At 43.3% G+C, this 27,573-nt stretch overlaps 1 protein-coding gene and 1 long non-coding RNA gene across 2 annotated transcripts in view; one reads left to right on the forward strand and one right to left on the reverse strand.

The window, feature by feature from the left end:
- lcor (ligand dependent nuclear receptor corepressor) overlaps positions 1-24,535 on the reverse strand; it is a 141,336-nt gene extending 116,801 nt beyond the window's left edge. The window contains exon 1 of the mRNA XM_034187638.1: positions 24,313-24,535. Within this exon, the coding sequence (XP_034043529.1) occupies positions 24,313-24,409 (97 nt within the window). The 5' untranslated portion in view covers positions 24,410-24,535. The remainder of the gene's footprint in view (positions 1-24,312) is intronic.
- LOC117525710 lies at positions 24,315-26,485 on the forward strand. The gene is made up of 3 exons (XR_004565126.1): positions 24,315-24,327; positions 26,249-26,305; positions 26,457-26,485. It is a non-coding gene; the product is annotated as an uncharacterized LOC117525710 (long non-coding RNA).
- The last annotated feature ends 1,088 nt before the right edge of the window (positions 26,486-27,573 follow it).

Below are 27,573 nucleotides of genomic sequence, written 5' to 3' on the forward strand. Positions count from 1 at the left end.
CCGGCCCTCTTGCTCAGGAAGACGTTGCTGCTTCTTAGTACTAATTAATTGTTAATGACGGTCTGAATGAGACACTTTAACCATATTAATGCTGGGAGGTGCTGGATTTTGGATGAAAAGCCTCCAGTCTGTGCGCATTTCTGGGTGACTGAAGCACAGGCGGAAGAAGAAAAGGGAGAGGAAGGGCTCCAGACCCCCCCACACCCCCCCCCCACCCACCGCACCCTCACTGGTTTGACTGTGGGGAGTTACCTCTGGGTGTTTCTAATGAAGAAAATTGATTTAAAATTAAACTAAAATATGATTAATGCATCAGTAATTAAAAAAAATAGATAATGGCTCTTACTGGACTGTTCTTACGTTGTTTGGTGTATGCGCACTGAGTCACTAGTCACTCATGTAGACTGCCGTGGGAAGCGGCACCTGTTAATGCAGGGCACGCAAACTCTGTGTAAATACACGGACATGACTGACTCTATGGACAACACTGTGACAAATGTCTGTAACCTGCACAAAGGAAGGTGGACAGAGTCCCTTCAACGCGTCCCCGACGTGACAATCAGAACAACAGGACAATGTTTAGTAGCGAACACTGGCGCCCTCAGCTGTAATCCTGTGCACACATTTTTGTCAGCTTTATTTGTAAAAATCATTTATTACTACATCAGTAAAATTGTTTTTGTGAAACTACTTTTAATGTGTTGATTCAAACACGTTTTGCACAAATAATGGCTGTGTTCATTTGACCCGGAACTGATCCAGTGTCGCCGACCGAACAGTCCCCCCTAAAAATCGGCTCCCCCTGCCTTCACTGCGCATGCATCATTTCTGTGCGTCAGCCGTAGTTCACTGATTGTCACCTCGTTTCAGCTTCAAACTGCCTCCAGTCATCATCTGTCTCAGCGACAGATATCTGAAGCTTTTGTACAAAAATCATTTACACATAAATTCAGCATTATTTCATCATGACACACAGAGGAAGCGATCAGAGCGCTGCAGCCAGACGAGCTGCTGATGCTGTGTTCACTGTGCCGCCGTCATTTCAGCGCGTCAGTAGTGACTCACCAATTATCACCTCGTTTCTACTTAAAACTGACTTTAGAATAATTAAAGAGGTTTTAATTTGTCATCTGATGGTTAATAATCACATTATTCCCTTTGATCACTTTGGGTGTAGAGACTCAGTCTCAGATGAGCTGCTGTGGTCCCAAATGACGCATGCACAGTGAAGGCAGGGAGGACCAATTTTTAGGGGTGGACCATTTGGTCAGCGACACCGGATTGTGGATTTTTGTGGAGATCTGAATTTAATATTGAAAAGCCCTTTTGGTGCACATTTTGCATTATATTTCACTCAAAAGTGCCTCAGTCACGCACATTTTTACCTTCACCAATGAAGTTGGAGGAGGTTATGTTTTCAACCCGATTTGTTTGAACAAATATTCAAAAATTCATAACTCAAAAAATATCAAATTTCTTTGATATTTGACAGCATTATGTAGGATGGTATCCTTTATCACCTGAAAAAGTTTGATCCAGATCTGATCCAGATTATGGATTTTTGTCGACATTTGTGTTTAACTCTGAAAAGCCCATTTTGGTGAACATTTTTCATTATATCTCAGTCAAAAGTGCCTCAATCACTCTCATTTTTTCTGTTATGAATTTACCTACACCACCAAAATTGGATGGAGGTTCCAATTTTATGCCTGTTTGTCTTCCAGTTATCAGTTAGAAACAAAGTGCCAAAAAGCAATGAGAAATTGTGCAATAGCAGAGATAACCAATGAGCTGTGAAAATTAAATGAAAAACAATTAATAAACCAATAAATTTGAAAAAAAAAATGACACCAGAAAAAAATTGATTGAAAATGTAATTTAACTTATGAAAAGTCACTTCTAACAGGACTTTTACTTTAATGATTTTTTACAAGGTAAAATGTTGTGGTATTGTAACCTAGCGTTGGCGGAGGCTTGCACTCTATGAGCGCAGTGCTGTAGTTTCAATTTTTATTCAGTCTCAGATTTTCAGATCTTTTACATATATGAAGATGGTGAATCCAGAAACTCATTTCATACATTTTAACATCTTTTGAATGACTAATTGGCATAACTAGATATTAATTGGGCCAGAAGGGGAAAAAAAATATAAAGAATTAAACCAGAGCAAAAGTTTGGCTTTTCACAAGTCCTGAGGAACCATACAGCAAAGATTCCTGGTACCACAAGCAAGTGTACAATCTTTTACACAAAAATATAAGACCTGATGCCACTGAGGATGCAGGACCACATGAACACCCAGAGATGTTCTAAAGGTCCACCAGAAGAACCTCAGGACTACAACAAAGGAACTGATGATGGAGCTGGAGGTAGCAGATAGAAATGTGACCTTGTCCAACTTTAGGACAGTAAAGACTCTCAACCAAAGAGCAGGACATGAATCCAAAATGAACATAAAAAATTACACAAACCGTAGAGTCGATGACCAAGGCACAATCCAAGTTGTTGTTTTATGTCAGTTTTGGATTCATGGGTAACTGCGGCTCACGAGCACTACTCACTGCGTCTCACACACTGCTGCTGAAAATTAGCCGAGGTGCCTCTTTGTGTCCAGCTTCACTTTGGAGGAGCTCAGAGTTCTTTTTTTAATCATTACTATTATTTTTAACTGGCCGATCAGAACCACTGCAGCCATCAAATGTGCCGTCAGTGAACCTCAAACTGAGGCCGGACTCTCAAGCAGCTCTCAGGTTTTCCTCCTGAAGGTGGGAACATAAAGCACACACTCAGCTTTGTCCGTGATATTCATCAAACCCTCTGAAAAACAAACTCCACAAATATGACCTCGCACACAAAAGCAGCCACGAGTGAGAAAAAGCTAAAAGGAATTTATTGTGGATCTAAGGGTGGGCCAAAGTAAACAGTGCCGTTCCTCAGTGACGCCTCTCACCGGCCGCGTGTCCGTGCACACCAAAAACACTGTGCACGAGCCCACGTGGGCATGCCTACACCAAAGAGGTCAGGTGGCAAAAGTCCATTTACAGGAACACTTACATAAATTTGGTGTCAGATCAGGAACACTGTGTCCAAAGTTTAAGGAAACGCTTGACTTTGCTCAGAGGCAGAGCCAAAGTGAAAAAAAGGAGCAAAACAACTAAATCTTCAAAATGTCAGATCTCCAACTTCTAGACAACCAGCGGCACAAAATCAAATGGCATATAAAAAAGGTTTCTTCAAAAATGCATATAAGGACATTATGCTAGTGAAAAAAGTGGAGTAAAATTTTTTTTTTTTTTTTTAAAAAGGCTTGGTAACAATTTCCAAATGTAAATTTAGTAATATATTTTCTCTTTTCACTAGTAAACTCTGCTTCAAAACTGCTCCAAACCTCATAAAAGAAAGCTTTTTTTATCACTCTAAAAATGGAAACTTATCTATTTAGGGGAGGTGATGGTCTAGTGGTTAAGCTGTTGGGCTTGAGACTAGAGGATCCTTGGTTCAAATCCCAGCCTGACTGGAAAATCATTAAAGGGCCCTTGGACAAGGTCATTAATCCCGTAGTTGCTGCCGGTGTGGAGCGAGCATCTTGTGTGGCAGCACCCTGGCATCAGGGTGAATGTGAGGCATTATTGTAAAGCGCTTTGACTGTCTGATGCAGATGGAAAAGTGCTATATAAATGCAGTCCATTTACCATTTCAGTCCATTTATGTTAACCGGTTCAACAAATCAAAAACGGGGCAGATTGTTCCAATTAAATGCGTGTTTCCCATTTAAACAACCAAATTTTGTAACACTAGTCGGGGTCGACCAATCAGCGCTAATCAGATGACCACTAATATATATGCTACTGAAGTCCAAAACGGACATACTTACACTGCCTGTCCCATTCTGCAGAATGTATAGAAGGCTGAAGATGAAAATGAATCAGTGATGACTGACGTTATACTGACACGATCCTTCTCCTCTGTGAAATGGAGCATCGTACATGTTGCTTATCACAAACGAAGGCAAGGCAACATGAATTCCTGTTGCCAGACAAGCAAAAACTTGAAGGGAAACAAAATCATGAGTAGCGATGACATGTAATGACATGTAATGTAATCTGCAACCTCACCACTAGATGACACTAAAACCTGCACACTGTAGCTTTAGGTAAATTTCTCTCTCTCTCTCTCTCTCTCTCTCTCTCTCTCTCTCTCTCTCTCTCTCTCTCTCTCTCTCTCTGTCTCTCTCAGTAAACTGCTTTCCAGGGCTGAAGAACATATTTCCCAAAAACATTTAAAGTTAGTCAAGCATAGTTTTGGTACAGTCAGTCATTTTAAAATAGAGATTTTTTTTTCCCAATGTTTTTTGTTGTGAAAGTGTAGGAACACGGACCCACAACAGGGGGCGCAATGAACGGACAATGGAGAAGGTAAATAACAAGGTTTACTATTGTGAAACGAGCACAATAAATACAACAATCACAATTTGGGGTCGAATCCGCTGGTGTCGTGTGGGCAGGCTCGAAGGTAGGAGACGTCCGTCTCAGTCAAACCGGAACCACCCAGATCTCCTCTGCCACCGAACCCTGGAAATACTGGAACCGCCAAGTCCCGAATTCCCAGGTGGCCACTGCCTCCGCTCGTCGGATCCGGTACTGCTGGCGGGAGAGAGCAACAACACACAGGTGTGGATGCGACCGCACCCAGTAACGGAGAGGGGAGAAGCCGCCTCCACCTCTTGTCAAAGTACAGCAGGAAGGTGAGTACTTATCCAAGCAATGAAGCTATCAGTAGTCAACAGTCCTGAAAAGGGTTAACAAGTTTAGCTGGTTGTTCAGAATATAAATGCAGAGAATATTACCTCAGTCTTAGGCGATATCTCGGCACTGAGGTGGAGACGCCGTCCTCCTGATATACCTCTGTGCTGAGTGGAACAGCTGTGTCTGGTGATGGGTGACAGCTGTCACCCAGGCTACTCCCATAAGGCGGCAGCGCCCTCTGGTGCCTGGAGCCCGCACTCCAGGCAGGGCGCCCTCTGGTGGTGGTGGGCCAGCAGTACCTCCTCTTCAGCGGCCCACACAACAGGACCCCCCCCTCAACGGGCGCCTCCTGGCGCACGACCGGGCTTGTCCGGATGGCGACGGTAGAAGTCGGCCAGGAGGGCCGGGTCCAGGATGAAACCCTTCTTCACCCAGGAGCGCTCCTCGGGTCCGTACCCCTCCCAGTCCACCAGATACTGAAAACCCCGGCCCATCCGACGGACATCAAGGAGCCGGCGGACAGTCCAAGCCGGTGCTCCGTCAATGATCCGGGCAGGAGGCGGCGCCGGACCCGGGGTGCAGAGGGGTGAGGTGTGAAGGGGCTTGATCCGGGAAACATGAAAAACTGGATGGATCCGCAGTGAGGCCGGAAGCTGGAGCCTCACTGCGGCGGGGTTGATGACCTTGAGGATCTTATACGGTCCGATGTACCGTTCCTGGAGTTTCGGTGAGTCAACCTGTAGAGGAATGTCCTTGGTGGACAACCAGACCTCCTGCCCAGGACGATACTTGGGGGCCGGGGCTCGCCGCCGGTCTGCATGTTTCTTCGCCCTCGTCCGGGCCTGCAACAAGGCAGAGCGGGCGGCACGCCACACCCGACGGCACTTCCGTAGGTGGGCCTGGACCGAGGGCACACCGACCTCTCCCTCAACCACCGGAAACAAGGGGGGCTGATACCCCAAGCACACCTCAAACGGGGAGAGGCCGGTGGCTGATGACACTTGGCTGTTGTGGGCGTACTCGATCCAGGCCAGGTGGGTACTCCAGGCCGTCGGGTGCGCGGCTGTCACACAGCGAAGTGTCTGCTCCAGTTCCTGATTCGCCCGCTCTGCCTGCCCGTTGGTCTGGGGGTGGTACCCAGACGAGAGGCTGACCGTGGCCCCCAGTTCCCGGCAGAAGCTCCTCCAGACGTGTGAGGTGAACTGGGGACCGCGATCGGAGACGATGTCTGATGGTATGCCATGCAGACGGACGACGTGGTGGACCAGGAGGTCCGCTGTCTCCTGGGCCGTTGGGAGCTTCGGGAGGGCCACGAAGTGGGCCGCCTTGGAGAAACGGTCCACTATCGTGAAGACGACGGTGTTTCCCTGGGACGGCGGGAGACCCGTGACGAAGTCCAGGCCGATGTGGGACCAGGGGCGATGAGGCACGGGCAGTGGCTGTAGCTGCCCTGAGGTCTTTCTGTGGTCGGCCTTGCCCCTGGCGCAGGTGGTACAGTCCTGGACGTAGTCCCGGACGTCGGCCTCCAGGGATGCCCACCAGAAGCGTTGCCGGACGACTGTCACGGTCCTTCGCACCCCTGGGTGACAGGAGAGCTTAGAACCGTGACAGAAGTCCAGGACTGCCGCCCTAGCCTCTGGTGGGACGTATAGTCTGTTCTTTGGTCCGTTTCCGGGGTCCGGGACACGGGTCAGGGCCTCCCGGACGGTCTTCTCCACGTCCCAGGTGAGGGCGGCCACGATAGCGGACTCCGGGATGATGGGATCCGGGGGATCCGACGGTTCCGTTTTGACTTCATCTTCGTGCACCCGGGACAATGCATCCGACCTCTGATTCTTGGTCCCGGGACGGTAGGTAATCCGGAAGTCAAAACGGCCAAAGAACAGTGACCAGCGGGCTTGCCTGGGGTTCAGCCGCTTGGCGGTCCCGATATACTCCAGGTTCCGATGGTCAGTGAAAACCGTGAATGGCACGGCTGTTCCCTCCAACAGATGTCTCCACTCTTCGAGGGCCTCTTTCACAGCAAGGAGTTCCCGATTGCCGACGTCATAGTTCCGTTCAGCGGGGGTCAACCTGCGAGAAAAATAGGCACACGGGTGAAGGACCTTATCGGTCTTCCCGCTCTGGGAGAGCACCGCTCCTATCCCTGAGTCCGAGGCATCCACTTCAACCACTAACTGGCGGCTAGGATCGGGCTGCACCAGAACTGGTGCAGACGAGAAGCGCCGTTTCAACTCCTTGAACGCGGCTTCGCACCGATCCGACCAGGTGAAGGGGACTTTTGGTGAGGTCAGGGCTGTCAGGGGGCTAACTACCTGACTATAGCCCTTGATGAACCTCCTGTAGAAATTAGCAAAACCGAGGAACTGTTGCAGCTTCCTACGGCTTGTAGGTTGGGGCCAATCTCTCACCGCCGCAACCTTGGCCGGATCAGGGGCGACGGAGTTAGAGGAGATTATAAACCCCAGGAAGGACAAAGAAGTGCGGTGGAACTCACACTTCTCGCCCTTCACAAACAGGCGGTTCTCCAACAACCGCTGCAGAACCTGACGGACATGCCGGACATGAGTCTCAGGATCCGGGGAAAAGATGAGTATATCGTCCAGATACACGAAGACGAACCGGTGCAGGAAGTCCTGCAGGACATCGTTTACCAACGCTTGGAAGGTCGCGGGAGCGTTAGTGAGACCGAACGGCATGACCAGGTACTCAAAATGGCCCAACGGGGTGTTAAATGCCGTCTTCCATTCGTCTCCCTTCCGGATCCGAACCAAATGATACGCATTCCTAAGATCAAGTTTGGTGAAGATATTGGCTCCATGCAAGGGGGTGAAAACCGAATCCAACAGGGGCAACGGGTATCGATTGCGAACCGTGATTTCGTTCAACCCCCTATAATCAATGCATGGACAAAGCCCGCCATCCTTTTTACCCACAAAAAAGAAACCAGCACCCATCGGAGAGGTGGAATTCCGGATCAACCCGGCAGCTAATGAGTCCCGGATGTAGGTCTCCATTGATTCACGCTCCGGCCGTGAGAGGTTGTACAGCCTACTGGACGGAAACTCACTGCCTGGAACCAAATCAATGGCACAATCATACGGGCGGTGGGGAGGAAGCGTGAGAGCCAGATCCTTGCTGAACACGTCAGCGAGGTCATGGTACTCCGCCGGCACCGCCTTCAGATTGGGCGGGACTCGGACCTCCTCCTTAGCTTGGGAGCCGGGAGGAACCGAGGAACCTAGACACTCCCGATGGCAGGTTTCGCTCCACTGAACCACTACCCCGGACGGCCAATCGATCCGGGGATTGTGCTTTAGCATCCATGGAAACCCCAAAACCACACGGGAGGTGGCCTGAGTCACAAAGAACTCGATCACCTCCCGGTGGTTACCTGACACCACCAGAGTTACTGGAGGTGTCTTATGTGTGATTGGTGGGAGTAGGGAGCCATCTAGCGCCCGAACCTGCACAGGCGAGGTAAGAGCCACCAGAGGGAGCCCTATCTCCCTGGCCCATCTACTGTCAAGCAGATTCCCCTCAGAGCCCGTGTCCACCAGTGCTGGGGCCTTCAGGGTTGAATCCTCAAACAGGATCGTGACTGGGAGTCGTGTAGCAATGTGGGTGTGTCCCACGTGAATATTGTGGCCCACCCCTGGCCCAGTCTCTAGGGGCGGGCGTTGGAGTTTAACCGCTCGGGGCAGTCGTTTGCGAGATGCTCACTCGAGCCACAAACATAACAAGCTCCGTGGGCCCGCCTCCTTTGTGCTCCAGGTGCCCTAAATGTTGCCCTGCTCGTGTCCATAGCTTCGTCAGCAGGGGGAGCCATAGGCGCACGGAGCGCAGGAACAGAGGAGCGTGGGGAGGGCGGAGCTCGATCGGACCCGGAAGGGAGAGGGACGACGCGTGCCTGGCCACGCCCTTCGCCTCGTTCCCGACGGCGTTCTTCTAACCGGTTGTCGAGTCGTATGACTAGATCGATGAGCCCATCTAAATCCCGCGGTTCGTCCTTAGCCACCAGGTGCTCTTTTAGGACCAGAGACAGTCCGTTTACAAAGGCAGCGCGGAGGGCAGTGCTATTCCAGCCGGATCTCGCCGCCGCGATGCGGAAGGTGACTGCATAGGCAGCTGCGCTCCGACGCCCCTGTCTTATTGACAGTAGTGCGGTTGAAGCGGACTCTCCTCTGTTGGGATGATCGAACACCGTTCTGAGCTCCCGTACAAACCCATCGTCTGTATGAAGGAGCCGTGAGTTCTGCTCCCAGAGCGCTGTAGCCCAAGCGCGTGCCTCCCCGCGAAGCAGATTTATCACATAAGCTACTTTGCTAGCATCAGTTGCGTACATCACGGGACGCTGTGCGAAGACGAGCGAACACTGCATAAGAAAGTCCGCGCACGTCTCCACACAGCCTCCGTACGGCTCTGGAGGGCTTATGTATGCTTCTGGGGACGGAGGAAGGGACCGTTGAACGACCAGTGGAACGTCACTTTCGCGCGCAGGGTCCTCGGGAGGGAGAGCCGCAGCGGCGCCCGAAGGGCGCGCCTCCACTTGTGTGGCGAGAGCCTCCACCCTGCGGTTTAGGAGAACATGCTGCTCGGTCATTAAATCGATCCGAGAGGTGAAAGCGGTGAGGATCCGCTGCAACTCACCGATTACCCCTCCCGAAGCCTCCGCCGCGCCTTGGTCTTCCATTGGCCGTTCAACAGCCGGTTGACGCCCCTCGGGGTCCATGACGCTGGCCGAGATATCCTGTTGTGAAAGTGTAGGAACACGGACCCACAACAGGGGGCGCAATGAACGGACAATGGAGAAGGTAAATAACAAGGTTTACTATTGTGAAACGAGCACAATAAATACAACAATCACAATTTGGGGTCGAATCCGCTGGTGTCGTGTGGGCAGGCTCGAAGGTAGGAGACGTCCGTCTCAGTCGAACCGGAACCACCCAGATCTCCTCTGCCACCGAACCCTGGAAATACTGGAACCGCCAAGTCCCGAATTCCCAGGTGGCCACTGCCTCCGCTCGTCGGATCCGGTACTGCTGGCGGGAGAGAGCAACAACACACAGGTGTGGATGCGACCGCACCCAGTAACGGAGAGGGGAGAAGCCGCCTCCACCTCTTGTCAAAGTACAGCAGGAAGGTGAGTACTTAACAAGTTTAGCTGGTTGTTCAGAATATAAATGCAGAGAATATTACCCCAGTCTTAGGCGATATCTCGGCACTGAGGTGGAGACGCCGTCCTCCTGATATACCTCTGTGCTGAGTGGAACAGCTGTGTCTGGTGATGGGTGACAGCTGTCACCCAGGCTACTCCCATAAGGCGGCAGCGCCCTCTGGTGCCTGGAGCCCGCACTCCAGGCAGGGCGCCCTCTGGTGGTGGTGGGCCAGCAGTACCTCCTCTTCAGCGGCCCACACAACAGTTTTTATTACTATAAGCTGTATTTTACTTCACTAACGCTGACGTGATGATGGCATTGGAGGTCTTGGTAACACACACACACACACACCAAAACAAAGTAATTCATTCCTTTTCTTTTTCTTTTTTCTTTTGTCTTTTTTTTTTTCTTTTGCTGTTTTTGGCAACAACAAAAAAAATTACACGGAACCTTCTGAACTGAAACCAAGCACATTAACCACTTGGCCACCACCCCTGCCCTAAATGTAACAACATTAGCTCAAAAAAAAAAACAAAAAACACAGCACCCTCCTGAGATCTTTGGCAACCCCCTGAAGGAGACTTGGACCCCACGTTGGGAACCAGGGCCTTCTAGCACAAATTTAGCTAGAGGACAACAAACATCTCTTAATGTTTTTTTTTTTTTTAATCAGAATCCACATAACCTCCAAACGTCCACAATTTCTTGATCCTCAAACTGCCAATATTTTAACGATATTCCATAAAAGTTGGTTGAACCTTTTCCGATTGTGTTAACAAGCAGAGAGACAAACTGAGGTGACAAAACACACACGTGTTTTGTGTCATTCCTCACAGACTAACACCAACACCACTGTTAACAAGCTTTTTCTGCCTCACAAATAAGAAGAACCTGCTGTCAGATTTAGCCGACGTGTCCCAGTGGAAGAAAAAAAATGACATCTGAAAGATTAAAAAAGAACTAATGTGGGGACAAAGCTGCTTTTTCGGAGGCTCAAAAATAGGTTTTTCTTTTCTTTTAAAGTCATCAGATGCTGCCACACTTTGCCAGACAAAAAAAAAAATTATTTTGTGAAATATTTGAGGGAAAATGAGATGAAATGGTTCCTGATGAGACGATTTCAAGCTCCGGGATAAACGAATCAGGAAGCAGAAAGAGCGTCCGTGATTTTAAGCCTTCTGGCAGCAAACAGTGTGAATGTGTGTCAGTGTGCTTGAAGGTTGCTGGAGGCCAGCGCGGCGTCTGCGCAGTCACACCTTCTGTACACAGTCGCTCGGAGCCGCTGGTGTGTGTTTGCACTTAACTTCCCCGAAGAGAGCAGCCCTGCTACCATGGGGCCCCTGGTTGGCACCGATCGACCCCCAGCATAACTGCACACGCGTGCTGCGCTGCGGCGGCGTGCATGTGTGAGATGAAGACTCTGCAGAGATTTGCAGAGTTGGCACACGGTCTGATCGAACGGGTGGATCGCTGCCACCAGCGACGTTAATGTGCCGTTTTTTGTTTTTCTGTTTAAAAAACATCATGAAAAGAATTAAGAAGATGAGAAAGTAGACGGCAGATCTCTCGGGACGTCCATCTGCCCATTACTGAGACAAAAGCTAAAAGCCGCCGCTCAGAGATGGGAGATGATGGAGGGAGAAATGTATTGTGTCATCGAGGGGCGAAGTGGACCATTGCACTGGGGAATGGCAGCACAGATTTAATCTTCACAATCCACCAAAATGGGCGGGGCTGGAAGCTTGGTAATTAGTAAGCGACCACGTCTGGTGCTGAAAAATTAAGCAAATGGGGAAGTGCCAAAATCTGCAGTTCCTTGAATGGCCACTTGAGGTTTGCTTCAAAAGTGAGTCAATCCCCACAGATCCCCATGTTTTATTTATCTCATCCGTTTAAGGTATTTTAAGCCATAACGTTACTAATAATGAGAGACATATTCGCTCTCAAGGACCCCGCTAGTAGTGGCTACTTGTTGGAGTGGACTTGCCCGCGTTTGTCCATTCTAAGCATTTTATTACAAATATCTGAGATAATATGGGTTGCTGTGCGGTTAATTGTAGTAAACGACCATCTAAGAAGTCTGTATTTCTGCTGAGTGAAATTTTACTGTTATTTCTATGTTTGCACTGTTAGCATAAAATAACAGTGATAGTACCTCAGATATAGAGGCTATATAACGATCACAGACTTTAATACTGGCACCCAAACCATAAATATATCTAACCATGGCTAATATAATGTCAACGTGAGCTAATCATCATACACAGAGACTCTAGTCATAACTGCGAGGTTAAATTACTTCATAAAATCAATAATGTGGTCACAGTCTAAGATACGTACATTTTCAGAATATATTATTTACTTGCAAACAAGCTCGAGTTTGTTTTTAAGCAGACAACACACCAACTATGACGTAGCAACAGTGGCTAGCTGAGTCACTGCAGTAACGGGAATTTCTCACTAGTCTTAGGATCCCCTAGTCCTAGTATTAAGTTGTTGAAATCCATGTTGAAGTTGTTTTTACATTTATGGTAGGTTATATGTTGCACTAAAGTAGGTTAAGTAATGTTACAAAAGTGTGACAATCAAAAAAAAAAATTGTTGATTTTCAATTCAACAAATTTATAGACAACAATTAAATGTGATTTAATGGTTTATGTCACCAGAATCATGTTTTATTTTTGGAAATTGAACAAAACTGGATCTGGTTTGTTAACTATTTGAAAGTACTACATTTATTTGTGAACTTTAAAATCAGTTTGGGGATGTAATATACACCATCAAATAATATAAAGAGGTTCGGACCAGTGGACCCTCCCCACAGTAACTAGGTGAAGTTAGCTAGTCTGGTTGCCAATCTGAGTAACTAGTTCTTCACCTGAAAGTAAAACACTGGTACCATCCATTTTTGTCTCAAATCATTTTTGGAAAGTTAAGATTTCAGTCGCGGACAATTATGTAAAATAAATAAATACACCATGTTGCTAACTCACATGAATTTATCGTGACACTGCTAGCTTGACTGATTGTTGTTTAAAGAATCATCTTGTGATGTTAGAACTTAATTTCTCGATTTAACATTAAAAAAACTCATTCCTGCTGATCAGATAGAAATGTAACTGTTTCTGTACAAAACTAATTGCTGTTAAGGATAAATCAAGATCCCACTGATTCTTAAAACTCCAAGTAGTAGAAGTATTAGTAATTGAAAGTTTTTAACTTTTGTGGCAAGTACAATGTAGGTGTGTTGTGATAAGCGAGCTCTATGATTTGATACATATGCAATTCGTTATTACCATTGTGTGTCATCAGACGCTTGAAAAGCCACCTTGACACTTGCACAAATTTGATTCCTGCACTGGCGTGTAATCTTGCGTGCCAATGAGTAAACTCATTGTAAACTGTGCTTAAACTGTAAGGCCCTGTGCGTAATGACACACAGTGACACGCAGTGTTTGCGAATAGGTTACGCAATATTCACGACTAGTTCATGCAAGTGGCACAAAATTTATGCGTGCCAGAAATTTTGAACATTTCCAAATTTTCTTTGTGCACTGGCACACAGCTTCACACAGTTTACACACAGTTTATGATGAGTTTATTCATTGTCACGCAAGATTGCGGGTATCAAATTCGTGTAAATGTCAAGGTGGCTTTAGGCATTTACAATAACAACAGACAGAAATATAAATAAATAAAGAAATTTTTATTTATTTATTTATTGTTTATTTGATGAGGACAATGCACATTAATGAACACTTTGTACATTTTCATGCCTTAGTGTAAATATGCCAGATTTAGCTAAAAGCTACTTTCCATCTGTAGTCCTCAGACACACAACAAACACTTACAATAAATAAATTAAAACAAAACATGAGATTATGTACAATACATCTCACCTGTGTTGACAGGTTTGATTATTTTTTGAGCCATTTTTAAGCTCATTTTTAAAAGCACTCAGGGTGGGACTGTCTCATATCCTTGTTGGAAGGCTGTTCCAGTTTGTACAACCCTTCACAGAGATGGTGTTTTGTCCTGTGGCAGTTCATCTGAGGGGCACCTCACAGTCCCCTCTAGAAGCAGACCAAGTCCTGAGGTTAGGATCTCTATGTCTAATAATAATCCTCCTCCAGAGGAGGAGGGGCTAGGCCATGGAGAGTTTTGTAGATGAGACAAGCACGCTTAAACATTATAAAGTTGTTAAAACTTAAAAGATGGTATTTCTTCAGAATTTCACAGTAATGAGTGGAATATGGCTTTTTAGCAAACACTTTGATGGCTTTTTATAAAGTTGCTCTAAAGGTTTTAGTACTGTCATACCAGCAAATGACCATGTTGTGCAGCAATATTCAATATGAGACAGGATCATACAATGAAGGTACGATCTAGCAGCATCAGTCGAAATACAGAACCTGATTTGTTTAAAGTTTTGAAGGTTAAATTTTACAGTATTGACAACTTTTTTCACATGTTTTTTGAAGGAAAGAACAGAGTCCAAGATGATTCCAAGGTACCTGAAATGGGATACCATTTCAAGTACCTCTCCACCTATTGACACTTTGAGACTGTTCTCTACTGGTCTTTTTGAAAATGTCATACAAACTGTTTTAGCTGTGTTAAGCATCAGGCAGTTATCATTAAGCCAGTCTTGTACCTTGTTTAAAATACTGGTAAGTTTGTAAGATATTATATCAGTTGTAGAACCATAGGTGTGAATGACTGCATCATCTGCATACATTTGAGTATTGAGATCACAGCATACCTCTGGAAGGTCATTTATGTATAATGAAAATAATATAAATATATAATAATAATAATAATAATAAATAAATAAATAAATAAAGGGTAAAACTCTTACAACGATCACCAAAATAAAAATTCTAAAGCTAAAAGATGAAAGATACTTTGACAATATATAGTTTCTCTAAAGCGGAATTTTAAAATTCACTGCACTTTTTTTCTGACAAATTCTGAAGTTGTTCTCTGAAAGGAAAAATTTCAATCAGTGCAAAGTACGATCTTCATCAGTCAATACAGTAGAAAAACAACCCAAAAATAAAAAAAAATGAAAATAAAATAATCCTCAATACCCATAAACATATATGCAAATTTCAGTTATTTTTTAACAAAGATATTTATAGAACAATGCAAAATACAGATAATATCCCCCCAATCACATCTGCTTTTCTGTCAGTGTGCTTAAATATTGTGCAGAAAAGTAATTGATAAATATTTTTATAACAGATTAATATAAGTGAGTCAAGAAAACGGGAAAATCATTTCCGTTGTTCCTTTTTTTTTGCATTATTATTTGTTGAATATTTTTGGTGTTTATAAAAAAATATATGTATTTGAATGATGGAGAATGACATCATTTGTGCACGGTGCACACACGCTGAGGGGGGGGGATGGTGCTTGTGGAAGAGGGTGAACCGGGGATGAGCCGGGGGGGATGGTGTCGCCTCTGCCTACATATGCTTGAACTAATGCACAGCAGTTTAACCCTGTGAGCGCCGAGGCCGGGTTTGAGGACTGTTCACTTAAGTGACGTGCAGAAACTAAAAGCTTATTACTGTCACAGTGCCGAGCACTTTGAATCGGCTGAAAGAAAATGTGTCTGAACAGGAAAGGTGAAAATAAAATCAACTATTTTTCATTTACTGAAGAACATCTTGATATTTCAACTCATGTTGTTCATGGAAATCTTTTTTTTAAATGCACAGATGTCAACTTCATACTGAGGATTTTTAGCGTGATGCTGCAAAAAGTGACTCCTGGATTATTTATCAGCAAAAGGATGACTGAGCTGACCTAGACTAATTTTACTTTTTATTTTTATTTTAATCTTTAGAGCAGTTTAGTGTTGTTTAAACCAGATAATTTGTTAAATCAAAGGTTAAATTGAGGCTGAATTAGAGAGAATCTTATTTTAAACTCTCTCGCGTCGAAGGTATTCTTTTTTCTTGCGCCCTCAGACGCCTCAGTACTTTCTGCACCGGAACAACAAGACGTGCACGTGACATCTGGTACCTGCAGGTGGGTGGTTACCTTCAGCAGGTGAAAACGGATGACAACCCACACAGATTTGCTGTGCAGCGATAAACACCCCTTCCCAAACTTGAAATTGCTACAACACAGATCTGCCATTCCCAACCCCCCACCCCCACCCCCAAACTTTGAAATGTGATACCTTTCTGTGGTCCACCCAAACCTTCAGTCCCAATTCTGATCCACATATGGGATTAATCTGAAGTATTTCCATATATCTGTTATTATACACTTGCTCAGATACAAGAAGAATAACACATTTTATTATTTCTAATTAGATTTTTACCTGAGGCCATCAAATATGGCCATCGGGTATTGCGAAGGCTTTGGGTCCATCTATCTGTCTGTCTGTGCTCAGAATAACTCCAGTCCTGTTACTGCCAGAGTCTTCAAATTGACAGGTAACATTCTTGGGACACAGACCTTGGACAAGTTCAAAGATGGCTAACCTTGACCTAGTTTAAGAGGTATTTTAAGAGGTTAAAATGACACATTCTGTTTCAATGTGTTCTGTTTTGATTTTGAGTGGCTGGCTTGACAGCCAATCAGAGCAGAGCTGCACTGTGACGTCAGTGGCTGATCTCTCCAAAATCACTTCATTTTGTGTGTTTATATACATGTTTATCATATATTATGTAAAAGCTAGCGAGAAATGAACACTTCTAAAACTGGAAACGCTGTTTTTGGGACCTAATGACACCTCTGAAGTCATTTACAAGACATTTAGTGGACATTAGCGTGGTGATATCATAAACTGGTAGCTAGCTGCAAATTCGGTAGCTAGCAAGAAATAAACACTTATAAAACTGAAACCGCTGTTTTTGTAACCTGAGAACACCTCTAGAGTGATTTAAATGGCATTTCATAGACGTCACCGTGCACGCTAACTTCCGCTAACTCAAAGCTAACTTCCACTCTTGTCAAAAGTTCATAAAGTAAATATTGTTTATGATTGATTGATAGATGGGCTTTATTAAACATGTACAAATTGTACATAAGACAATAGGATCTTAATAATTTATATATATATGCACACACTTTGCACTGGATACCAATTAAACAACTGCAAATTATAAAGAAGACAATGCTCATACGGCCGAGGGTATTTTAGCACTGCATTATATTTACACAATTTTATGCCTCCGATAAAATGTTGTTTGAAGCCACAGTTCTTATTTTTACCCGAACACTGTTTAAACTGATGGTACCACATCTTCAGTTGACTTTTGAAGGTTCTGTTAAAGACAACTGGTTACGACAACAAAACCAGTTCAAAGCACTTTTAAGATCCTTTAATTGGGATCTATGTAAAACACTAGTGGAATTTAAAAGTTCTAAACTGGCCACTTTTCAGATTAATTACTTTTATTCTGTAGTCAAAAAACAATTTTGGATTTGGGGGGAAACAACTGAAGGTGTGTCATTTGTGTCTATAAAACTGTGACGGTGTCTTCCCCTTTTTAAAACATTTTATAGACTAAATAGTGTAAATAACATCATCATAAAAACACTTGACAGATTAATCAGCAGTGCTAATATGTTAATAGTTAACGGCAGCCATTACATGGGTTGTAGTTTTAATATAATCCCTCTTGAGTTGGGTAAAACTTGTTGTCCTTTTTGGACGTGACCTCCTTCTGGAGGTCCAAACTAACGCTGATGTTTAGCTCGACAGGAGCTGTTACTGTGCATTTATGGCGGTGCTGCCTCAGAAATGTTTGAAATATGAATCCAGATTCGCCCTCAGTCTCTCCACCACTGCTACAACCTTTCAGATGCCAAATTAGCTGCACCATCTTACCCACATATGAGCCAAAGAAATCAGCAGTTGAGCTATAATTGCCACCAACTAATAACTCTAACCTTTCAATAGACTGGTTTTATTATCGGTGCAGCGCAGGGCGAGAGCAGCGAACGCCTCACGTCTTACCCAGGTGACACCGACTGTGTCAACAAGCGGCTTCCATCTACCAGAATATAAAACAATACAGCACGAAGCAGCGTCCATTAAGTATGAATTCCATATGATGAATATATTAGGACACAATAGAGTGTGATGTGACAGGCAGAACATCTGTGGCAAAGCACATTTATGTTACCTCTGTTTAAATACATTTTATGGATATTTTATCTTAGTGAAATATATATATATATATATATATATATATATATATATCTGCCGCACAAATCTGGGGTTTACTCAAACTATAAAACTCAAAAGAAAAAAAAAACAACTGACACGAAGCTGACACAGTTAACACATTTTTATACGAGATCACTTCAAACAAAACACACTTTCATGATACACTGGGAATAAAAAGCTTTTAAAAAAGTAATATTCTCACAGCTATGCTGCCTTGAAATATTATAAAATAATGGAAAATTGTTGTCTTTGCAGAGTTTCTTACTTTACCTTTGAACTGTAAATTCAGTCTATTTTTACAGTCTTATTAATATCTTTAAAATACAAGAAATGTGTCAACTAAATGAAAAAAATCCATAAAATTACAGAGTTGTGTTTGTTTGTTTGTTTTTGTATCTGCTGATTAAAAAGTGACCATAGCAAAACACTTGTGAATGTCCCACCACCGTTAGCCAACAAGTTACCAGACCTGCATCCATCAGGGTTTAAACTAGATCACATTTTAGGCAGGTGGTAGAAATACAACCCCTGGCAAAAATTATGGAATCACCGGCCACTGAGGATGTTCATTCTGTTGTTTAATTTTGTAGAAAAAAGCAGATCACAGACATGACACAAAACTAAAGTCATTTCAAATGGCAACTTTCTGGCTTTAAGAAACACTATAAGAAATCAGGAAAAAAAAATTGTGGCAGTCAGTAACAGTTACTTTTTTAGACCAAGCAGAGGGAAAAAAATATGGACTCACTCAATTCTGAGGAAAAAATTACGGAATCACCCTGTAAATTTCCATCCCCAAAATTAACACCTGCATCAAATCACATCTGCTCGTTGACATTGACCCTATGTCATGAAATTGACCCTATGTGTCTTTGTGCAAGGAATGTTTTCACAGTTTTTGCTCTATGGCAAGATGCATTATCATCTTGAAAAATGATTTCATCATCCCCAAACATCAGAAAAGTGTCCAAAATATCAATGTAAACTTGTGCATTTATTGATGATGTAATGACAGCCATCTCCCCAGTGCCTTTACCTGACATGCAGCCCCATATCATCAATGACTGTGGAAATTTACATGTTCTCTTCAGGCAGTCATCTTTATAAATCTCATTGGAACGGCACCAAACAAAAGTTCCAGCATCATCACCTTGCCCAATGCTGATTCGAGATTCATCACTGAATATGACTTTCATCCAGTCATCCACAGTCCACGATTGCTTTTCCTTAGCCCATTGTAACCTTGTTTTTTTCTGTTTAGGTGTTAATGATGGCTTTTGTGTAGCTTTTCTGTATGTAAATCCCATTTCCTTTAGGCGGTTTCTTACAGTTCGGTCACAGACGTTGACTCCAGTTTCCTCCCATTCGTTCCTCATTTGTTTTGTTGTGCATTTTCGATTTTTGAGACATACTGCTTTAAGTTTTCTGTGTTGACGCTTTGATGTCTTCCTTGGTCTACCAGTATGTTTGCCTTTAACAACCTTCCCATGTTGTTTGTATTTGGTCCAGAGTTTAGACACAGCTGACTGTGAACAACCAACATCTTTTGCAACATTGCGTGATGATTTACCCTCTTTTAAGAGTTTGATAATCCTCTCCTTTGTTTCAATTGACATCTCTCGTGTTGGAGCCATGATTCATGTCAGTCCACTTGGTGCAACAGCTCTCCAAGATGTGATCACTCCTTTTTAGATGCAGACTAACAAGCAGATGTGATTTGATGCAGGTGTTAGTTTTGGGGATGAAAATTTACAGGGTGATTCCATATTTTTTTTCCTCAGAATTGAGTGAGTCCATATTTTTTTCCCTCTGCTTGGTCTAAAAAAGTAACCGTTACTGACTGCCACAATTTTTTTTCCTGATTTCTTATAGTGTTTCTTAAAGCCAGAAAGTTGCCATTTGAAATGACTTTAGTTTTGTGTCATGTCTGTGATCTGCTTTTTTTCTACAAAATTAAACAACTGAATGAACATCCTCCGAGGCTGGTGATTCCATAATTTTTTCCAGGGGTTGTACTACTGCACTCCAGTTTCTAGGTACATACTTTAGTCTATGGGCTCAAACTTCCAACCAGTGCAAAGAGATGCACAGCGCTTGTGTCATTGCTAGTTTCTAGTCGACACAGTTGGCAGGTTTACACAAAACCTCTTACAATCATGTGGGTGTGTTGGTCTCAGTATGATGCCAGGAGCAGAGCCGGCACCCTGAGATCATCTGTCACAACATGAGTTTGCACCTTCAACCACCAAAACCCTAAAGACCACCAACGTGTACTTTTTAAATAAGAGCGCCTCATTCAGGTGCACTTTACATAAACGGGTTGACACACACGTACACACTGCTTTCCTGTACATATCATCATCAGTCTCCTGCAACGGTGTGTTAGTGTGATGCTGTTCAGACTGCAGGAGGAAGAAAAAGGAGCACGAGAAGGGAGGAAAAGATGTTTCATGAGACACACTCTCGCACTTATTATTTCTCTCTCACGCACACACATACACAACAGTCTACTAGTTCTTGTAACACTTACATAATTGATAACAATATTCACATGCAGCCATGACAGAAAACCCCACCCCACTATTTCAAAACACTCATACAAAAATACCAAACCTCATCTTAGTGCTTCACTGCTTCACCTCAGGGAGCCTTGGTAGCCTCTGTCTGCCGTTGCACTCTGAGAGGTTTGTGATAAACCGTTAACTCGCCACAAAATCTCTCACTTTCCACTGCTCCCTCAAATCCACAGCAATGTGCGCCTGACGCACCCCGGTTTAAAGGAAATGACAGAAGCCGCTCTGATTGGTTGATACTATATTCAGATTACAACACGCCCATGACTAATGACAACAGTCAGTCCAACCACTCTGCACCTTCGTGACAGCAAACAGAAATCATAAATGCCCCAAAATGATTTACCTCTTCTGCGCTCACCATCAAGACAGAGAAGTATGTGTTACTGACAATAAACTATCAAAAATCTTACAATATCCTGGGTCTGATTGTCACAAAAGTAAAACAGATTTTTCTTCTCAAAACAACTCAAATTTCCACCATATTTCATAAAAATGTGTTCTGTAATTTTGGAGTAAAAGTAAGTATGGAAGAGAAACGTGCACACCCATTAAAAGCAAAGCCCCAACATCCAGCTGTGAGCTCGTTATCCTGCTTTAACCACCAAGCGGCACCTGCAGCGATCTTAGTCCATGTTAATCACATTAATCTGATATTACAGCCTTTCTGTTCACTTCAGTGTCCTTTCAATACCCTTATGGGAATTGAAAGATTCACTAAAGTATCTCAATAACATCTACTCTGTGTTTGTAACCAGAGTTTTCTGCACACCTGCAAAATGTGTTAATTACTGATTAACTCATCGACTGTTTTAGATTTTTTTAGATTATTAATTTTGTCTTTAAAATGTTGGAAAACAGTGAAAAAATATCATTATAGTTCCTCACACACTAATAAAACATCTTAAAATTATTGACTTTGGCCAAACAACATTCCGTACATAATCCAACAGTTTTTTCAAACCAGTTTATCCAGATAAACCCAGATAAATCCTGTATTGAGTACTTCAGCAATGTTTTAAGGCTGTTTTGAACTAATCAGAAATGCCTCATATCTGCTATAAAACTCACTTAAAATGGGTTTAAATACATGTGGAACCAGTCTATCCTGGTCCAGAACCATTTAAAACCAAATTGCCATTCATTTAAACAGATTGATGACAGTTTAAATGTCTTTGTTCCTGGTTAACAGATGTTTCAGACAGGTTTACTAGCAGATAATATCTGATATAAAACATTTAAATTGTAGTAAAACCAGCTGATCCAGTCTATCCTGGTCTACAGCAGATTAAACCCAACTATCTCATTTTAAAAAGACTGATAACAGTTAAATCTCAGTGCTCGACTGCCTAAGAGATATTTCAAACTAGTTTATAAGGAGTTAATATCTTCTTTAAAACTAGTTTAAATAGTGTTTTGTATTATTTACTTTTTAAAATCAATCAAACTAGTCAGTCCTGGGTTATAAGAGTTTAAATCAGATTATATCAATTTAAAAAGACTGCTGAAAGTTTAAGCCTATTTGAAGGTTTACAGATGTTTAAAAGCAGTTAATGAACAGGACCGCTGGTTTAAAAGTAATGTTTAAAGGACTACAAATTTTTATGGTGTGGTGTGTGTCTGGGGGGGGGGGGGGGGGGGGGGGTAGTTTTTTGTAATAATGTTTAAAAAAGTTAAATTTAAAAATTGGTATTATTTTTAATAAGATATTAAATTTAATACAGTGTAAACAATTTTATCATTTATTGACAGTTGCTTAAAAAACAACATAATTTTGTATACTGCAACGCCACAATGGTTTATAAACTAAATAGAAAAGGAGCAAATGCGACAAAAGCTGACATATGACCTAAATCTTCAGAATAAAATACCTTTAATTAACTGGTAATGAAAATACACCAATCTACTACCTTTATATTTGTTTACTTGTACCCATACCTTGCATATGAGTACAAATGGCAAATAAAGTCTCTATCTCTATCCTTATCTACTACTATTACTACTATTACTACTACTACTACTACCACCACTCCCACCACCAGGTAAAATCCTTTCAGAAGCTGCACTTTTCTCTAGATTGTTTTCATCGTTTCAGCACTTTGGCAACCAGGATCAGGATCTGGCTCAATAATATTATATTAATAATAATATATTAATATTATTACTATTATTGGTTGAAATGTCAAAAAAATCAAGAAAATACAGAATCCACATCCAGATGAAACAAAACATTATTAAAAAATGCGCTCAGAAAAGCAAAATAATCCAGACCCAAATAATCAAACATGTTCCAAGTTCTTTTAAAATTGATATTAGACAAAGGTTGCATTGACATCAATTGGTTGTTTCCTTTTACTGATTTAATTTTTTAAAGAAAAAAATTGAACACAACCTTTGTTAAAAGAAAAGGGAAAGATTCTGATAATTTAATGAGTTTTTCCCTCAGAATAAAACTGATCACTGAAGATCATCTCAAGATGACGTTAGTTGGTGAAATCATCTTTACAGCTTTAAATAAAATTTGAGACCACGTAAAAAAAACAGGGGAAACCCCCAGATCAATCTGATGTGAGATGACGAAAATTGTCTTTTTGTGCTTTTTGTTTATACCGCTGATTGTAATTCCTTGTGGTTTTACTATGATCTGGAGGTCAGAGATGATCCGACCTTTTTAGTCAACATCCCTCATTAGGGAGGGTGGGTTTTTTTTCCTGAAAAGCCTCGCTGCCTTCTCGGAATCAGGCCATGTGAGTTGCTATAAGCGATGGGACTGTAGGCGGCAAGTCAGCGCGCAACATTTGGAACAAGAAATGGATCCAAAAGCAGCGCCGCGCAGACAGCGGGATGATGTGAAAGCAGGAGGCGGTAGTTTGTCATGAACACTGGCAGATGTCACACGCATGTATTAAAAGGTGAGAAAGAACCAGAGGGTTTCCGTGCGTCAGAGCGCGTTTCAACAAGTACCAAACCCTGTGCGCATCAACGCGTTTCTGCGCGTCCACCACGCCGTGGCCCCCGCCTTCATTCTCCCTAAAAGACAAAATTATTCCCACTGACATCTCCCCCCATTGCAGCAATGCGCGCTCCCAAAAGCTGATTTCCAGGGCAGCGGAGAAGGATTGGGGGGGGGGGGGGGGGCGTCATATTTGGAGACCGAGAGCGCGCACCCCCTCCCCCTCCAACCAAAATCTGAGCCGGTTGCGCGCATACGGGCACGGAGGGGATCCAGAGAGTGAGCGGATTGGCTGAGGCGCAGCACCATCTGCACACGTGACCTGCCCTTCTTACAATAAATAAACAGCAATGGAATAATGTACAAAAATACGCCAAAAACAGCAGATACCGCGCGTAAACAACACCAAGCATCCAAACAGCGCGTCAGAACAGCGCGCGCAACTGAAACACTTGACAACACGCCAGTCACGAGCGCAAAAACTCCGAGGGAGATATTTTGGGGAAAGTCCGGTGCGGGCAGGACGCAGAGGACCAGCCGTGCGTAACAGGAAAAAAATGATAGCTTTTACAGAGAAGGGGCCACGGCAGCTTCACACTCTAAAGAAACGGCAAACACACGCACACCGGCGCTTTCCGGCCGGCCGGGCCACGCCGCGCACACGCACGCACACAATGGCAAGCGAGCTTACCTACACAGTGAATGAGTTTGTGCCTCCAAGAGTCAAGTTCCTGCCGAAAGCCGCGCCTCTCGATCGTGCATTGCTGCCTTTTGCACAGACTCGCCATTTTCTGTCGGCCCCTCCCGTGGGCGCGCACATACTGCTGGGTGCTACCCTACGCGCACGTCACCGGTGCGTTTTTATTCTAGGGCTGGGTGGAGTGAGGTATGAGGGTGACGAGTCTGCAGCATCCCCCTTTTCTGCTCATTTGTCCCTCCCACCAAACGGCCCTCTCCCCTCCATCCTTCACCGCGTGCGCAGATGCGCCGTCAGTGCTGCTCGTCTGTTTTAAACTGTGTCCGTGCGACAAATTTACCACATCCTAAAGAAGTGTGTGAAAGGGCGCGGGTGTGCCCGCGTGCCACGCAAAATGCGCATAAAACGGCGCCTTGTTGAAATTCACAGAGCTGATAGTGAAATTGTAGCCTGCAGGAAGCGACCAATGCTGCACAAAAAACACACTGTCACAAGAAAACAGACATTAAAACAAAAAAGATACACGTAATTACATTTATGCACATATTCATTGTTGATTCTGTGTGTTCTGGGTCTTGCAAAAAGCGCGAGGATGTGATTTTCCGTATTTGTCAGTGATTATTTGGAACTGAAGAGACTTGGTGGTAGCTCTAGAGGGTTTCTTCTTGTTTGTTTGTTTTGTTTTGTCGTTCTTTGGGTCAGGTGGAGGGAAGATTAGTTAGTGGTTGTGAGAGAAATATGCATTTTAATTTACATTTGAAATGCCTGCAGTATACATGTTACAAATTTAAAGGGGTGTCAAAATCCAACCCTCCACAGCATCATGACACCTGGGTAACGGATCACGTAGGGGGTTGCCTATTGGGGTGAAATACAGTGGGGACCTTGTGTGCAGCGTCACCACTACAGTAACCATGAAGGCCCACCGGGAACCCTGAACACGAGACGAATAACGGTGCTCTGGTGAAACAAGAAGTCTTCAATGGCAGATCAGGTGGAGGAGGTGATGGCTTGTCACCCAGTGGCTGTGAAGGCAAATGAAGGCTGCAGGTACTCAGAACTTGGAGATCTGGGATTTCCCAGCCATCGGACCAGGCTGCGGATCTGCCAAGGTCCGTGTGTTTGTGGGCATGCAAGGACATTCCCATGTTAAACAAACCCACACACAGGCATCTCCAGATCAACACTAGATCTAGATTTTCTCCACGTCCACCAACCCATTTGGGAATCAGTCAAGAAACGATCTTTCTCACCACCAAGGGATTGCCATGAGGACACAACATGAAGATCTAATAATTGTTTTAAAAGTCATAACCATTGGTTAATAATTGCCAGCAAACAGAGAATTTACCATCAAATATACAGATTTTTCTGCATGTTCTCAATCTGACGTTACATATGTCCTTTTGGAAAACTAGGACGCCACGACTTATTATTAGTAGGATTCAGTCCCAGTTTATTTCCTCTCAGTGACTGGAGCAGTCAACCAGCAGCGCTGCTTTGCAAATTCTTGCAAAGCCTTGGATTTAGTCAGCTGGGCTGCTCTCTGGGAAATCCTGAGAATTTGCGGGATCCCCAACATTTTGCTGGACATCATAACCAGGCGATACATGTTTACTGTGAGTGCTGTGGGGAGTGTCACTTTTGCCCAGTGAGTACTGGTGTTCCTCAGGGATTGTCCTGGATAAAGAGTAAGATCCAAGCTTTCATTGACTTCTGGTCCATCAGAACGGTATCTAGATGCACATGTCAAACATGCAGAGACATTCACTTATCTCAGCAGTGACATTCATGTCTCTGGGTTTTTGGCCTTTGAAATCAAGGTCACTGCACAGAGGTTAACAGAGGTGAGACTTGGACACAAGTACCTTGAGTTAATATGGCTGCTATGGACACCATCCTTATTTTAATTTCCATGCAAATACTTAAGAAAACCATGTCTGACTGAAACCATTTCTTGGTTGTCTATTGGGGAGGCTAGAGGAAGGTTCCTTTTGAAAATAAATGTTGTTTGTTATGCAATATGGCCACTATGGACACCATCTTTATGTTCATTTCCATGTAATAACTCAAGAAAACCTTGTCTGATTGAAACCATTTATTGGTTTGGTGAACTGAGGGAGGATAGACGAAGGAAGTATCCTTTTGAAAATGGTGGTCAATAAACTACAGTTGTAAAGTGGCAAATTTTCATTGCACAAATACACCATATACCATCTTTAAAGCACCAGTCCCTCACTATAGAAATAATCTCCACACTTCATTATCACCTCTACTATAGACTGTACACCAACTTAATATATGAACAGGGGCATATGCCACGCTTTCAGTGGTGTCAAAAGTACACACATTTGTTACTTAAGGAGAAGTATAGATACTGCAGTTTAAAAACACTCTGGTAAAAGTTGAAGTATCAACTTGACCTTTTTACTCAAGTAAAAGTGAAAACGTATGTGCTCCAAAACCTACTTAAAGTATAAAAGTATAAAGTAACCTTAAAAAAAAAAGAAGGTAGATGCCACTATATGAATTGAAAGCTTAATTTAAAAACTGATTCGTTCTACATGTGGCCCAAGACCCAAAACCCAACATTACCCCCCAACACCACCTGCATGAAAATGTTTCAATTCTAGAAGCTCTGAAATGCAGTCTGGGACTATTCCAGACAATAAACTGCAGTGAGTGCAGCATCCATTTAGTGAGAAAAAAAAAACTTTCCTTATTCAGATTCATTCCAGTAGTATTCTGCTCTTACTAGGATGCAGCAGTTTTCTAGTTTGGCAGAAAGTTCTGGAGGAAATCACTGAAGAAATTAACACATTGACAATACGGTTTGACCGAAACAAACTGTCATTAAACTTAAATAAAACAGGGATGAAATGGAGGTGTAAGAGTCACTAGGTGATCACAGGAAACACTTATTTATTTCTGTATGTATGTATGTTCATTGTTGCTTTTATATTTTATTTTCTGTTGTGTTTCTATTCAGGTTCTTTTTGTCTCTTTCTCTGAAACTGTATATAATAATTATCATTAGATTATTAATATATAAACAAAAATAATTTAAGAAATATTACAATTTGAAAACAAATGCACCCGAACGTGAAGACAGCTGGAACTGCTTCATGCTAACTTTTAACATTGAAAATGCCATAGACATGCTAACGTGTTAGCGTCGCTCCCATTTTTAAGTTATAAAATACATCTATCAATTGTTTCAGAAGACCATAACAGGTCGGTTTAACATAGAAAAGG

The sequence above is a fragment of the Thalassophryne amazonica genome, chromosome 15, assembly GCF_902500255.1.
Source record: "Thalassophryne amazonica chromosome 15, fThaAma1.1, whole genome shotgun sequence".
In the NCBI taxonomy this organism is placed as follows: Eukaryota; Metazoa; Chordata; class Actinopteri; order Batrachoidiformes; family Batrachoididae; genus Thalassophryne; species Thalassophryne amazonica.